We start from the raw sequence: 16,531 nt of genomic DNA on the forward strand, positions 1-16,531 counted from the left end.
TGAGACTTTTTCTTGGGGTTTTGACTTAAATAATTGCTAGGCTCATGCAAGCTACTACGGTTCTAATGGGGTATGTTTTGAGGTAAATTATGAGATATTGGGCAATTGTCGTTCTTGGGATGGACTAAAGGGATGCTTCGGGTATTTCCGGTGCCTAGGGCAACTTTGTTTGCCCTTGTTGCCGATGAGGATGTTCTAAGGATAAAGGATTTATCCATAGGTCTTCATTTATATTCCTTCTATCTTCCCTCCTGGCTTTTTTTTTATAACCCTTTGCCATCCATTCTCCATTTTCGTCCTTTGCTAGAAATTTGGCTCATAGGCACCCTAGAAACCTTGTGCCATATATTCTGAAGATATTGTTGTCTTTGATAGATGGTTCCTTGCGAGTTCCTTCTTCTTCAATCTTTCAAAGGTAATGCCCTTGCCCTGATTTTCTTGATAGAGATTCTCAGTAATTAAAGGAGTGGCCAAAGCACTAAATTTATTGCCATTAGCTCTCTAATTCGAATGCTGCTCAACCCTAATTGTTGCTTGATTATTAGGGTATTGAGTGTTTGTCTGTGGTGAAATTCTGATTAAAAGTTCACTACCATCCATTGACATTTTTTGGAGTTTTGTGTTTTTATTTGTGTTACTTGGGGATGTGTTTCCAGCAAAATTTAACCTGTCCCTGTTTTCAGGACATCCTGGAAACCGTTCCCTTGGCTGTCCAACAAAATCAATGTTTCAGTTTAGATAATTTGTTTGATTTTCACTCTCATGTGAACTCTAAAGTTAAATTATTTAACACAAACATTATATGTGAACTCTAAAGAATTTGTTTTGTTGTTGTAATTTGCAACTCTTTTGTTTTGGAGATGTATGATTATTGAATTTTTTCAGAATAATACTAATAGAAATGCTAGTACCAATATTTTTTCAGAATAATACTTAATAGAAATGCTAGTACCAATAACATAAATGAAATTGATTGGAATTATCAATTCAGTGATCACAAATTTATTTCCACCTTGACATTGGATTAGTTGCAGCAGTAGCCAGAAGAATTCCAACGCCCAATCCAAAGTCGGCATCCTCCAATGTGAAATGCAGCCTGTATAGAATTAATGCTGCCTAGACTTCTCCTGTCAATGCTAAAAATCAGATTGCTCCGACAATGGTTTCTAACGCTGCTTGTAAGATGTAACCACAGCCCTTAAACTTGCTGTTTGGTGGCAGTAACAGTAGCGAAGGGCAGTAAGAAAGAAAATCTAGGTAGAAGTTGCAGCAGAATAGATGCTAAACTCCCCTGTAGATACAATTTACCATAAACTCCCATCTCCAAATGTCTTGCTCAACAGCACCAATTACTGTATGGAAGACGTCTACAAATTCAGATTCCCAAACTCAGAATTTAGTCCACTATACCTCGGCAGTGGTAAACACCAATCAATTCTTTTCTCAGCCACAGACAGTACAGCATGAGAAGACACCAAAATCTCAGTCCAAATCCATTATACTTGAGCAATGGATTGAAAATTCACAAACTTAGAAATTCTCACAGGAGACAATAAAATGAAAACAGACAATTGGATGATGAATTCTCATAATGGGAGGCATATTTATAAGCCTTTTTTGTTTTTATACTTAGGCACATAATATAATTTTTTAATTTCCTTTTGGCTTCCAAAAACGTCCATTTGAAGCATATTATGATATTCTAACACACAGGGTCATTGTTTCTTGTGCCCAAGATTTAAAACTTTTCAACTTAGTTCCAACAAGTTATGACACTAAGGTAGCCGACATACAATACCAGCAAAAACAGCAACCTCACCATATTTAGTTGAATAACAATAATAATTCACCCATCTTGCAAAAATGACTATAGAAGTATCAAAATCAAGATCTAGCAACACTAGAGTGATTTTGATGAAGATAAACATTGAATGAACTTGACAGGGTGACTTACTATGAATAGGTGCTCCCTCCAAGATTCTTGGAGCCCGAACTAGAAGCCAAAAATAAAACCTGAGAGCATCACTCAACTCCTCTAACTCAACTGAGCTCATCGAAACCAACTGTTGACTTACTATAAACAGTATGTCCATCAAAACATAGGCAAAACTCACCATAGGCCACTGGAAAGCCTAAGAACTCCACAATTGAGACCTTCAAATCCCACTGTCAGCCCACAAGGATCGCGATGATGAACTGACCAAGGCAACAACAGGAACCTACTAAGAATGGGGACATTACTTTTTATAATTGATATAAGCATGCTTTTTTCATGTTTTATATGAATATTTAAAATTTTCCTATGTATTTAAAAAGAAGTTTCCTATTTTTTATATAGTTGTTCCTAGTGCCATCCCCTATCGTCCCCTGCTCCCAGGAAAACAAATTTGTCCCGAAAACCCGTTTCCTTGTCCTTTCGTCCCGGAACCCTGGGGTAACATAGGCTTTATGAATCTGGTATAGTTAATGATGTGAAATGCTAACCAATTTAGATTCTTATTTGTTTATTAAGTTTACTTATTCTCCTACAAACAATCATGTAGCGGTTAGTAAGGAAATACAAGTAGGGAGGGCAGATAAAGGTTTCCCCTCTAAGTAGACCACTCCATGTTGGATTGATGACATGTTCTTGACATTTGTGGGCCAAGGGGGGTTGTATCACGCCCATGGGCTTAGTTGAAACTTGAGATAACTTTGTGAAGGCGACATATTGTGCATTCCTCTGCAATCTTTACAATGGTTGGTTTTAGAAGTGAACTAAAGGATGGAAGCAATCATTTATGGGTTAAGAAGGAGACACAAGTTGAGAGGGCAGATATGGGTTCCCCTTCTATGTAGACCTCTCCACATTGGATGGACATGTTCCTGTCACTTGTGGGCCAAGGGATGTTGTACTACACCCTTGGCTTGGTTGTGGCGTGCTCTCTTCTTGAACCCCTACTATGGTTGGTTATTGTAAATAAAACAATAAATTAGATATATAAATGAAATTTAATTTAATTTAATTGCTTAGTTACTTTTAAGTTCCAGTAAAATCAGGTATACCCCAAGTAGGGGATAAGCTTAAAAAATCAGTGACTTTGAAATGCATTCCCTGTCCCAGAAACCTGGGTTAACATAGATTATTTTCGATAAATTAATGAAGGCATTTCATCATTTTTATTGGTATGGTTGACATCATTAATATGATGCAATATCCCCTACCAAGTTCATATCACTCCTTTTAATGGAGATAATCATTTATGAAGTCAAATAATATGGTATTGAAGCAACATGAGAAAAGGCATCTTGGAAATCAATCCTCTGTGAATATACCTCCATATTACTCTATGATTTCAGGAAAAAGAGACTGAATCGGTGGAAACTTGCGCTAGATTTAATTTAGCATTCAATATCTTATCAATGAGATGTTTATCATTTATGCGTTATCCACATCAATACCAGCACCAGATGAATAGAATTTAAATGTAGGGTGGAAATTGTTGATTGTGAATAGTACAAGAGATGCATAATAATTGTGCACTGGAGTTGATCTATCTCATCCAAAATTTATCTTAAACCAAAAGAAACTTTTCTGCACCTAGGTGAAGGGCAATACTAGACTTCTTTATATAAGAATGCTTGCTTGCATTGCAATGTAAATATTTCATTGCATGATCTAAAATATATTTGAATGAACCAAATATTCTGGAATAAATTAGATCAATATTTGGGTTAAAATGTGTTGTGAGTTTTCTGACATCATTTTTTTTGGTTTTTTTAATGCAATATTTTAGGAGGCTACATCGGTGCGCTGGAGCAGTCTTCCTAGAAAGACATCAAAGCTTTACTTTGCTATGCGAGGTGTGTTTTGATTCTATTATTTTAGCTTGCTTCTATATTGGCACTTGTCTTTCTTATTTCATAGTCACCCCCCATTAAGTTGACGTCTTTGATAAGTAGGACATATTTTTTGCAGCAAGTGAAATTGTGATATTGCTATCAGGATTCAACTGTGTAATTCTTGAGTTAAACTCTTTGACCCATGTTTCATAAGGCACAACACTCGCTGAAGGTGTTACAAATGGGGTGCAAGCTAAGTGGGCTTAACCATTGAGGAAACTCCATGATTAAGCATGCTTGAGCTACACATAATTTTTTCAATATTTATCTGATTTTTCTCTCATACTTCTTGTGTGCTCCATGATATTAAAGACTTTCAATGAAAGTTGACTGTAAGGAATTAATTTGTGTATTGATCTCGAGTGAATCTCTAAATTGATACTTGATCTAGTTGATCAGTTGTACATCTTGGTTTATCAGACTAAGGAATATGTTAAGAGTGAAGACATACCATTAAACTCATCGAAAGAAATCTGAGCAAAGCAGAGGTTCTTTGTTGGATTCTAAATAATAGAAATAGGTGTTCTGGGCGAATTGTACATTCTTTTCACATGCCACTGGAAGCATTCCCTACATTGGCAGTTTCAACTGGTCTGAACAATGTGATTTTTTAAACTCTTGATGATAGATAATTATAAAACTCTCATTACTGAATACTGTTTATCAATCAAGTTCAGTAACAGTTGAAAACATTCTAGATATGCTAAATTAATACAAACAACGGCCTGAATAGAAGCTTGATTGGTTCTTCTATCTAACTGCTTAGGAAGATTATTGAAATTTAAAATCTTTTAATGACTCATATGATGATTTCTTAGCACAATTACACCCCTTGGGTTTGAATTCAAGAACCTCTGGAGAAGTCGTCATGAATTTAAAAGCATCTACTTACGTTCAAGAGTTGTTTTGAGATAGAAGATGATTGCACAATTTAGAATTGTTGAGATAACAGTCAATTGTGAGCAAAATTGCACAGCAAGTTTGATTGGTTCTTCTATCTTATTATGTAGGAGGATTGATAACATTCTAAACCTTTTTAATGACTCATTTAATGAATTCTTAGCTTAGTACACACCTTTAGTTTCAATTCAGGAACTTTTGAAGAAGTCAACATGAATTTAGAATCATCTTAACTATAGCCAGAGTGATTTGACTTAAATTGTGTGCAAGAAGCAAGTTATCAACAAGAAGTTTGATTGATTCTTCTATCTTATTGTGTAGGAGGATTATTGATATACTAAATCTTTTTAATTACTCATTTTGATTAATGGCATAAATACAACCCTTGGGTTTCAATTCAGGAACCTTTCGAGAAGTCATACTTAACTCACAGTCATCTACCTATTGCCTAGCGTGGTTTTTGGTAGAAGATGACTGCACAATTTAGAATGGTTGAAAAGAACAGATAATTTTGTGCAACCAGCAAGTTTTCCATAACAATTGTTTTGGCACGAGTTATGATACTGTTTCTTCATATGTTGTTCCTGGTCTTGAACCTTTTTGACATTTGGTTTCTTTAGAGCTAACTCTTGTGTTTATCTCTGTTTCTTTGTGTGCCTGATTCATTTGTTTGCTTACTTTTATTGCTTGCTGTTGGAAGTAAGGATGCTGGAATTGGATGGCACACCGTTCAATGGATGTGGCTTCAATTTATTATTGACTGTGAAGTTACAAGGCACGTGTTTCTTTATTCTAATTCACTTGTTAGATATAATGTGGTGTTTGTAAATTTCTTGTATAACCAATGAGTCGTATGCCTACAAAGGATATTGTAACATTATGTCTAACATAATATTGTACCCAATACCATCCGTAATGATTAAACAAGAGACAACTCCAATTTGTTCACAAAAGTTTTATGAAGAGGATTAGTGAATAGAGCAATATTCTCAGAAGTGCATTGATGGAGAGAAATATCATCAATCCGAACCAACTACTGTATGCAATGCATAGACTGTTGGCTTGATTTGTCATTGATGTCAAACATAGTTGCAGAAATAAAAAAGCTTTTGCAAAGAACCCGTACAAGATTTTCACAGTGGAATTTGAGTTTATAATGTTTTGCAGACGTTGGTTTTTGGTACAAACTCAAATCATAATTCTGAAGTGTACAGAAGTGAATTTTGTTTTTGATCTGTGCATTCAATCATTTCTATGTTTTTTTTAAGAAATCGAATCTGAGTATGCGGTCTGATTCAGTCAATTATTGAGTTTTCTGTTGTATATGAGTGCACAACAATATAGAATGAATGAGGAAAGGAAGTCACCTGAATGGATGTGTAAACTTGTAATCTTTCATGGAAATAGAAAATGGTTGTAATTAAACCTTTGTATCAACATCATTGGTGTCAAAAAATCTTTGATCTGCAAATGAATTTTGGAAATGCAAATCTTCAGTCCATATGTGGCATAAGGAATTCGTCAGATTGTAATTGACTGCTATAAAGAATCGATTGAAAGCCTTTCAGGTGCTCTCTAAAGAATCAGACTTGGTGTGGAATAGCATGCTTTTAAAGATGTTATTGTGAATCTTTATTCTGGGCCAAGAAGAGTACAGAAATATTCCATGAACTCTGTCATAGACATTGAACATTTCTGATTACAATTGAAATATTTTGTCAATAATGTCATTTCATAAGGCTGGAAGGAAGATCAAATGGATTAGAAGAAAGTTTGATAAAGAAATATAAAGTTGCATGAAAGTTTTGTGGCTTAGATAAAAAGCCACAAGGGCTGGGAGTTGGCAGATGGAAGGTGCAGTTAAAATTGGTTGTAGCATCTCTAAAACTTCCTAACTAGATGCATTTTGATTTGGTTGATCCCTTTGGAGACTTTTCATAAAAGTTCATTCATTTGAGCAAGTTGGCTGTTTGCAATGTCTTATGTGAATAACTTATAATTTGAGTATGAAGAGATATCGTTAGAATATCTTTGGATAAGACTTATGATTGTGACACAACCATAAGAACGAAGAAAGGAGGTAATTCTTTTGAAGGACTGATAATAAGAATGTAAGGATGTTTTAATTCCATTTTTCCAGTATTAGGATGTTCTATAACTGCTGATAAGTATTGATAAAGATTTCACTGTTAAGGTGGAAGACTCATATTTTCAGGTGCAAAGATATTCAATAGTGTTTCATTGAAATAATATTCAGTTTGTGTAAATTCAGATCAGAAAATTCTGATAAGGTTGTTGACATTCAGATTGATAATTTGATTTGTCTGGTTTTCTATTATTGTAAATGGTGCATCTGAAGTATAAATCAATAATATATTCTGTTTGCGACTGATGCCGAGTTGGTGCTCAGGCTGATTGAGTGGGTGCTCAAATTTGTGAAAGAGTTGACTTCTTAGTGTTGGTGCCCTAAAACATTGTAATTGGAATTAACCATGAGCTGGATCAGGACGGTACATCCTAGAAGCATTCCTCACCGTGGTTTTTCCCATCCTGGGTTTCCATTTTAACTCTTTAATACTATCTTTATTGTGTGGTGTTTCTTTCAGTTTTTGGTTGGATGCTTTCATTTCAGCATTCAGTTTAAAAGCAATTCAGCAAAGGATTTAATTTATTAAAGTTCTAAGATTTATTTACTACTGATTCACCTCTGCACCCTTTCAGTAGTAAATCTGCATTCTACATGAACCTCAATAAGTGTGGTGCAAGCATGATAAATTTGGTACCTACATTAACTACAAGAAATGGTTATATATTCTAGGAAGCATGTTGAGCAAGCAGAGTATACTGAGAGTGATTTCATTACTGCCATGTCGATTATTGAGCTTTGAGGCAACTTTGGGATGGATGGAAGCTGAACATGAAGCAGTTGCACATACACGAGGCATGAGTCGTGAGCAAGGATTGTTCCATATGTTTTGTTCATTTGCTGGACTTCAAAACGTTTTGGCTATTTGGTATTTAGTTTATTTAGTTTAAAGAACTTGTTATTGTAACACCTGGACAGACATGATTTGATATCTATCTTAGAACCCGTGATGTCAATTTACATTTGTTCCTTTAAACATTTTCCATCATTTAAATATCAATTTCAAAATATAATATGACAGCTCAGTGTAGCTTAACTTTTGTGCATTTGAATTTTGAGTTATTCAGAGGATAACCAGCAGACCTTCTCATACAATCATGCTTGTATTGTCAATGCAGTTGTAGAAATGTTTGAACAAATTGAGGGTCGGGAGCCCGGTGATCTGTCATCCACAGATATGCCGTCTATACTTAAGATGCGGAAAAAGATCTGTGAAGAACAAGTACGTTATATGATTTTTAAAAAGTTTATATTCAACCAGCAATATAATAGTCAGTTACAACTAGAATATTTCTATAAGAGGATGTGCTGCATACAATAGTTTTGAACTTTCATGTGCAGGATGCTTCTGATTGCTTGCACAATATTTTAATATCATATTATGAAACCTTGAAATTATAGCATGTTTGTTTCTCTCATACTTATCAGCATGCTTTTATAGCTGCACTCCTCTGTTCAACACTAACTGCCTTACTGTGCTTTCTCTTTCTGACTACAAATTACAAATATGGATCCTTACATAAAGATATAACCGACTACACCCTAGATTTCATCTAAATTATGATGGAAAATCTTGTGAGGCAAACATTAGACACTGCAGCAAAGAAGTAAATCAATTAGTTTCTGCAGGAGTTTGCTGAATCTCGAATACCAGATCTTCTTTTGCAAAGAATTGTTGATGCTGGAAAGAGAGAACTCCCTCCTGTTTGTGCTATTGTGGGGGGCATCCTCGGGCAGGTATATGCTTATTCACTTTTAAAGAAGGTTCATAAGCAGCAAACTTCTTTGAGTGAACTTTTTTCACATTTTTATATTATATCAATATCTCTATTATAAACTATATAAAACCTAGAATTTTTGGAAATTATAGAATATCTGAAATTGTATGTCATTGATAACAATGTTACATATTTTCTCTAATGACATTTATAGTTTACATCATTGAATTAACTTGTGTAACGTGGAACTCATTGGAGTGTAACAGTGCAATGATGTTTGTTTGTTGAACCCGTCAAGTTTTACATGATCCTTAACTTTACAATGCCAAAGGAAGAACATGAAATGTTCATAAAATATATTAATTTATAAAATTATTGCATTTCATTTCCCATTGCATGGATTTAACTAATGATACTGTGGATTTCTTGTTGAACAGGAAGTCATTAAGGCAATGTCCTGCAAGGGTGATCCGCTGAAGAATTTTTTCTTCTTTGATGTAATGGATGGGAAGGGTATAATAGAGGACATATCTATCGGAGACAAAAACTGAGTTTATTCTTTAGGGATATATGTCGAAATTGTATGCTATCTTACTGTTACGTGAAATTAGAATAAGCTCTTTTGTTTAATGGAACATTTTATTGTCACAATTTCACATGATGTGTGTAACATAGAGGTGTGGCAGAGATGCAGCTGCAAACTTCTAAATCAAATGTCGGTAGCACAGGCAGTGGACCTTCAAATTGAGAATACAAATTACCAAATTAGTGTATCTAATACCTTGTCCCCATTACTGCTTCCTTGTTTTCATGGTTTCCAACTGAATATAGGATGCAAAGAAATGGTTAGCTCTAGGAGTAATGTAGTAGATCGTGCACATTTAGATAATATGTGCAAGGATGGCAAATTTCACAGTGAGATTAACCTCACTAAAGTAACAGCTTGAGACTGTTAATTGGTATTAAAGGAAAATCATTTACTTCAATACTTTTTCAGACTCAATTAATTTTTGTTTCGTAGAAATATTTAGTATAACTGCAGTAAACTAAAATTTCAACTTACAGAATGGACATGATAATCATTTTGTGATCTTAAGATTATATGAATAGCAATATGTCCCCATGTAACACATGCTTAGGAACTAGATGAAAAATTAAGAGGATTATTTTTTTGGGTAATATCTAATTTGAGATTTGACAATAACACTTGCTGAAATTTCTAGTCAAATGAGCTGCGTGGAAAAAAACGAGTGTCATAGGATGCTTCTCTCTGATTTATCTCAGATGCTGGCTCAACTTGTGGATTAGGATAAAGCTATGTAGTTCTCTTTGTTTTTTCTGTTGTTCTGTTCTCTTTGGTATTCAATAAATTTTTTACCCTTCTTTTAATTAAAAAAATGAGCAATCCTTGCTCTATGACCAGGATATCATCTTTATTTGAGCCTCATATACAGTTAGGAGGTAAATCATAAGGAATGGAGTACTATAAATACTTGAATGACCAAGGAGTGCATGAACCAGTGGAAATGACCTTTTGTATAATCACATGTTTCTTCAGTGACATGATAACTTAGAACTACTTGAGTCGCCAAGTGCTATATAAACCAATGGAAAACCACTTATTGAAGACATTTTGGATAATCAAAAGTTAAATTGCATCAAGTGAAAAGGTATGTTTTGTAGAGGTTCCAATGATACAAAATGAGAAACTGTGTAAATTATATTGTTCCTACCTAATGGTTGGGCGCATGCCATCTAGTAACATGTATGGGCAAACTTGTGCTAGTTTGTCAACCCCTTTGTAAAATGCCAAGAAACTACACTCCCAAGTTTCTAAAGCAAATCCGGTTAACTATAGAAGAAGCGCTGGTGTTATCGAGCTCAAATAGCAAATTGATTTGGCATACGAGATAGATTCTATACAAAAACTTTGAATTGCCCTTCAAATACTTTCAAATAAGAGTAATGTTTCAACTACTTTGCACCCCATGTTTCCATGGAGCCATGTCAAATACTTTCAAATTAAAATAATGTTTCAACTGCTTTGCACTTCATCAGCCCATGCAAATGTTTGAGATGCTTTTATAATTAGATTGGTGTTTCAACTATTTTGTACCCATGTCCTCATCTAACAACGTATGTACAAGTCATTTAAAATTAATGAATTGGAGTGTTTACATGTAAAACTTTTAACTATGGTAATGGATAAATTAAAAATTCCCTCTTTTAGTGGACTAGTCATAGTTACTACTTTGAATTGGAAATAAAGTTTGGAAAAAATGTGATTGAAAATAACAGCAATTTATTTGGAGAAAAGAGTAAAGACACAACTTCACAGTTTCTTCCCCCTTTTCATTCGTCTCTTATTCTTTTTTACAAATTATTTGGAAGAATAAGTCATTTTTAAAATCAAGGAGTTGGATTGTTCCCATATAAAGTTTTGTTGATGGTAAATGGACAAGTTGGAATTGTTCCCTCTTTTAGCGGGTTTCTATTATTTAAGTTCAAAATAAGTTTTGGAAAATATGGTCAACATCATATTTGGAGAAAAGACACTAGGTATTTTTTTACCTTTTCATTTGTCTTTTATTTTCACAAATATTACTTGCAAAAAATATTAGAAATATCAGTTAACAAAAGCAATGAAGACAAATTTGAATATTCATTAGGCCACCATTTCCATAAATTGTTGCTTTGGAAAATGAGTAGTCATTGTTAGTCAAAACAAGTGAAAGAATTGCAAATTGAGCTGCTCTAAGATTGCACCATTTGAACTTGTAGATATCTTTTAATATCTATCTTTTGTACACCAATGATTCCTTGAAAGCCTTTAAATCTACTACAAATAATAATAAAATAAAATATTAAGGTAAGCACAGTTATATTTATTGTAATCTTGATTATTGATGCATTATCAAAAGCAATTAATTTTGTGTCAAACTTATGAAGCCAAGTGCTATTAGTAGAGTTGTCATTGCTTCATTAGATGAATGAAAGTGCTACAAACTTATAATAGATTGATTGACTTGATTTGTAAGAATTAAGGTCCTGATTGCTTGTATGTAGATGCATTTGGCATGGTAAGTATTGATTTTTTTATTAGATATGCAAAGACTTTGAAAGAGTCCTAGTCGCTTTACAAATATAAAGAACAAGCTCTAAGCACAACAAAATCTCAAGAACAACTTACAAGTAAATTTGAATCAATCAACAAGAGGAAATGAGACTAGAAATGACATTGGAAGATAACAAAATGTAGTTCAGATCAATCATGCTATGCACATAGGACCTAATCAAATCATGTGGGTTTAAATAATTGAACTAAGAATATTAGTTCCTAGGTGCTCCACAAAAATATGTTTATTAAAACAAGGATAATTAATTGAAAGTTATTATTCACCATTTAGTCTTCCATCATTGTTGGGCAAGGCTGATCCTTCTCAACCAAATATCTATGCGTGACCGATAACCCAAAGAATTACAATCAAAACCTTCAAAAATGTTTGTAGCATGAGAGGCCTAATTGGAATCCATCACTCGATCCTTTAAGTGAGAACTAATCATATGCATGATATATTTGTTTCTTTGTCCATAAAACAATCTTTGTGTTCATACATGAGAAAATAACATGACCCAATTTGTTACAAGAATTGCAAACAATCAAGAAATTTCAAGTTATAATTCTTGCACCAAACCTAGAAATCTAAGTGACTTGACTAAGAAGCAACTTGTTATTTTCTACTCACATAGAAAATGTAACAAATTGCAAGCATTTCATGGAACTAGTTATGGGGTCAATAGCACATAATTGCCCAAAAGCATTGGCAATGGACGAGAATTTTGTTCTAAAATTTTGAAAGTAATCTTGGTCGGTGAACTCAAATAGGGATATTGAGGTTTGGCGAATTGAAACAAGGAACCCACTTTGAGAGACAAACCATTCAAGACCACAAGTTAGGAACTATTGGTAAGAATCTTTGTGTAGTCCTCAAGAATCATGAAGAAAAAAAGGAAAACAATTGTTAGTTATAACAGTTAACTTAGGCACAATCTCTGAATGTTATTCAACATGGCTTCTTGTGGCACTCGTGCTGGTGTCGCTAGGGTTTCTTCAGTTGTGTCATTGTTTGAATTTTTAGAGTTAAAGTTTCCTAATGGTTGTGGTAATGCATTTATGTGTGGCAATTTGGATGTTGGGCCCCGATGTCTTGGGTTCTTTGTGGTAGTGGGTGTTTCCAGTGTCATGGCTGATGTTGTGCATTTGTGTTGTCGAGTGTCAATGGTTTTGATGGTTTGAGGTCTTCAATTGTCAATCTCGAAGCTTGAGTTGTCTGCAATGCATGGGGTGTCTCCTTGTGGCATGGGTTTGCCCTTGGTTGATGATGGTAGGCCTAGTTAGGTTGAGCCACCATCAGTGATGCTTTCTCCAACATGGGCATCTTTGGGTAGTTCCATGAAAGAGGTCTTAGTTCTATGAAAGAGGTCTTTAGATTGAAGTTGGATAAGGGTGTCCCTACCTAATTTGATTCTATAAATAGTTATGGGCTACTATCTTCTGCTAATGATTGCTTAGCAGTTAAGAGTGGGCATTCTTATGCGTGGACTTTATGCTTGTGGGGAGGGGGGTTGGGAGTTTCAAAAGGTTTGGAACTACACCTTTTCTAGTATTTTGTTCTCTTATCTTGAATCTTGAAGAAATAATATTGGATATTGATTAGAGCATTGAGGCTCTTATTTAAGATGGGGTTTTAGGTCCTCTTTCTTGGGTCTCCATGCTTGGATTTCTAAGCATTGTGAACCTCATATTATAGACTCAGTCATTAGATTATGAAGGTTTTCCTTTTAGATGTAGAAAATATTTTAAAGTAGGTCATGTAGCGGCAAAGTGTGGTTTCAAAAGAGATAAGTCTAAGAAGCCCTCTTCATGGTGTAAGGGAGCCTCTTTGTAGCACTATTCACTGGTTAAATCTCATCTAAAGAGAATGAAAATCCTACATAAGTTGTGTCAAGTACTTCTGCTTCAGATCAGATGTAGGCTACTTTGGATGGGGTGAGTTCTTTTTGCTGAATCTATTTTAGATAAGGTGGAGGTTATTTAACTTGCCAATTTAGATCAGATGGTTGCGGTGATGGAAAAAAAAATGTGGGTTAGAATGCATCATATACTAGTAATGTTCAACATATGATTATTGGTTCTTTGATTATTGGGTTTGATGAGTGAAATATTGGATTCACTATTGTTGTTGACTCTAGCTAACATGATGTTGTGACTATTGCTATTGGAATTGTCTAGTTAAATACTGTCGTGGTTCCTTTGGTGAAGGTTACTAATGTTGGTCCTTTCCAGAATGTTATGTGGCTTAGTTAGTGATGGCTCTTATCTTGTTAATGTCTTGAGGTCTTTGGATTCCCACTATTGGCAGGAGAAGGCTGCTATGGTGGATGAGGGTTGGATTCTAGTTATTGGAAAACATCATAAGAAGTCTCCTCCTCATTTTGACATGACTCTGCTCTCTTAGAAGAAGGGAGGCAAATGAAAAGCTTTGTTTTTCCTTTTATTTTGTAGATCCTAGGTAGTTTGGGCTTAGCGTGTATTTTTCTAAATTGCTATTGGTTTGGGTATTTGCTAGTTTGGGGCAACATTTTGTTTTGAGGATCTCTTTGAATATCTTTTTGTAATGATGTTGTAAAGGGTTTTAGGTCCCTTCAAAACCTATTTTTTACATCTACTTGAAAATATTTAACATGACCACCCAATTTGAAATGTGAGAAACCCATCTTTTGATAGAGTCAATATAAGGTCAATTACCACAAATCTCTCGAATCAGAGAATTCTTAAGCCAAAATAAAGAATCTAAAAGAAGCCACTTAGGAATCTCAACCTCAAGAACTAGAACACCATCAGAGCTATTTGAGAAGGAATGGTTGAAGGAGGATCAAAAGGTCCCATACAATATAATGTGTACCAACACTAGAAATTCCAAAACCAATGTAAAAAAAACACTAAGGAAGGGGCAAACAAACTTCACAAAGGTGTGATCCAAACCCTTGGAAGCCTTAAATAAATTTTCAATGAGGCGATGCATATTTCTATTCAAACTCTCTACCTCAAAAACTTGAGTTGAAGAAAAGTCCTAACACCAACAAATGCCCCATTGTGAATCAAAAGAAGGGGAGCCACCTCATTTATAGGAAGCTATAAGGGAAAACCCTTACCATAGTTAAGACTAGAGGAAAAACTATAGACATAATACTCTTAGTCACATGAATAATAGGCCACATGGAAAACACAAGGGGATCACAAAAGTTCCCTTCTTGAACAATAACTTGAGAGGGGTCAACAACCTCTTAGATTTCAAAAGATCTAATCTCTTTACAAATTTTGGATCCATCTAATCCGTCACCACTTTTAGCAGACAAGAAAGAAACCTTGGCATAAGGAATGCCTTTTTATTCGCCCAATAGAGTAGGTTCAACCAATGCAACACCACTTATGAGGCAAAAAGTGTGGGCTACCAAGACCAAACCAATGCAACCCTACGAAACTATAAATATTTTAAGAGTTGGAGGGGTAGGGTAGAAACCCTTGTAGAAACCATGGATAGAGAAATCCACTACCATAGAATACTCAATATCATGCCTCTCTTCTCCACATAGATCCGTAGCATCCAGATCTGGCTAGCAATATTCATCACTATAGAGCCCCTCATAAAAGTTACCATTTTTTATGCCTCCAAGTAAGAAAGCGAATGAGCACTCATCAATATATCTCAAGTTAGGTCATCCTATTTGTCTACAAAAATCACATCATTGTCACCATCATCCTCTTAGCACCCACTATAGCCTCTTTGAAGAAAAAACCCATTGCTACTCAAGCTCAACTAGGATTTTTGTGGCTATTGCCTTAGCCATTGTTGATTTTAAGCACAACTCTATTTTAGTCTTTGTATTTGATGTGTTACATATAAATTATGCTAATAGATCTTGGGCAAACAAGTTTACACTCAATTTGATTTATCTTGGATGAAACTATTGATGAAATCTTTTATCACAAGTGCATGTACCTTGACATGTACAGAAAAGTGTTAGGATTTGGGATGTCACTATGATGTAAAATTGTACAAGTATTAATTGGGTCACTTAATGATGTTGTCACATTTTATTGTATCATTAAATTTGTTTATCATGTGTTTGAAAATAAATTACAGCTGGTTGGGTTTGTTATAATGGTCACTTTGTATTGAATTTGTTGCATATGCATAATAGAGTTCTCATCATTGGTTGAATTTATTAACATGTTCCTAAATGTTGGTTGAATCATTGTTGTTATTGAGTGAGATATACAATGTTTATGTTTAAAGATTGTGGACTTGCCTTTAAAAAAATTCTAAGTCATGTAATTTTATTGCATGCTACGCTTAAGTTCTCTAGATTCTATATTGCATTACTATTATTGTTCTTTCCGGGTGGCCCCTTACCTTAGAATAGTAAGGCCCATAGAATTGTAGGGCAAGGGGCAATGAGGGGCCCCTACTATTCTAAAGGGTGGTAGAGGTCCCCACTGCTCTAGGTGTTGCTTGCAGATTAGTTAATTGATGAGTAGAACTCCCTTCGGGTATGCTCTACTAATTGCTCTAGTTGACTAATAACCTCTCAGAGCAGGGGGGTTACTGGAACCACCTAGCAGGTAGGTGAGGCAATCAGTGGCCTTATAATAGTGGGGACTCGGGCAGGTGGGCAGGTTTTAGGACGTAACGTCTGATGAGCCTAATGATGTTGATATTTAATTTTTCATAGCTCCCAAAATATCCATGTTAATTATGAAACAAAGGTTGCAGTATGTTGACTTAGTTTTACAATAGATTTTAACCTACAATAATTAGTA

The 16,531-nt window shown here is 34.8% G+C and overlaps 1 protein-coding gene across 2 annotated transcripts in view; it reads left to right on the forward strand.

Moving 5' to 3' along the window:
* The window catches only part of LOC149557007 (SUMO-activating enzyme subunit 1B-1-like), a 175,453-nt gene extending 165,821 nt beyond the window's left edge, over positions 1–9,632 (forward strand). For both annotated transcript variants that reach the window (XM_089831660.1, XM_089831661.1), the window contains exons 8-11: positions 3,777–3,843; positions 8,047–8,150; positions 8,558–8,665; positions 9,084–9,632. In XM_089831660.1, coding sequence (XP_089687786.1) covers positions 3,777–3,843; positions 8,047–8,150; positions 8,558–8,665; positions 9,084–9,197 — 393 coding nt within the window. In that variant the 3' untranslated portion in view covers positions 9,198–9,632. The remainder of the gene's footprint in view (positions 1–3,776; positions 3,844–8,046; positions 8,151–8,557; positions 8,666–9,083) is intronic.
* The last annotated feature ends 6,899 nt before the right edge of the window (positions 9,633–16,531 follow it).

The sequence above is a fragment of the Cupressus sempervirens genome, chromosome 5 (assembly GCF_028749045.1).
Source record: "Cupressus sempervirens isolate cs-2001-9-10 chromosome 5, ASM2874904v1, whole genome shotgun sequence".
Lineage (NCBI taxonomy): Eukaryota > Viridiplantae > Streptophyta > Pinopsida > Cupressales > Cupressaceae > Cupressus > Cupressus sempervirens.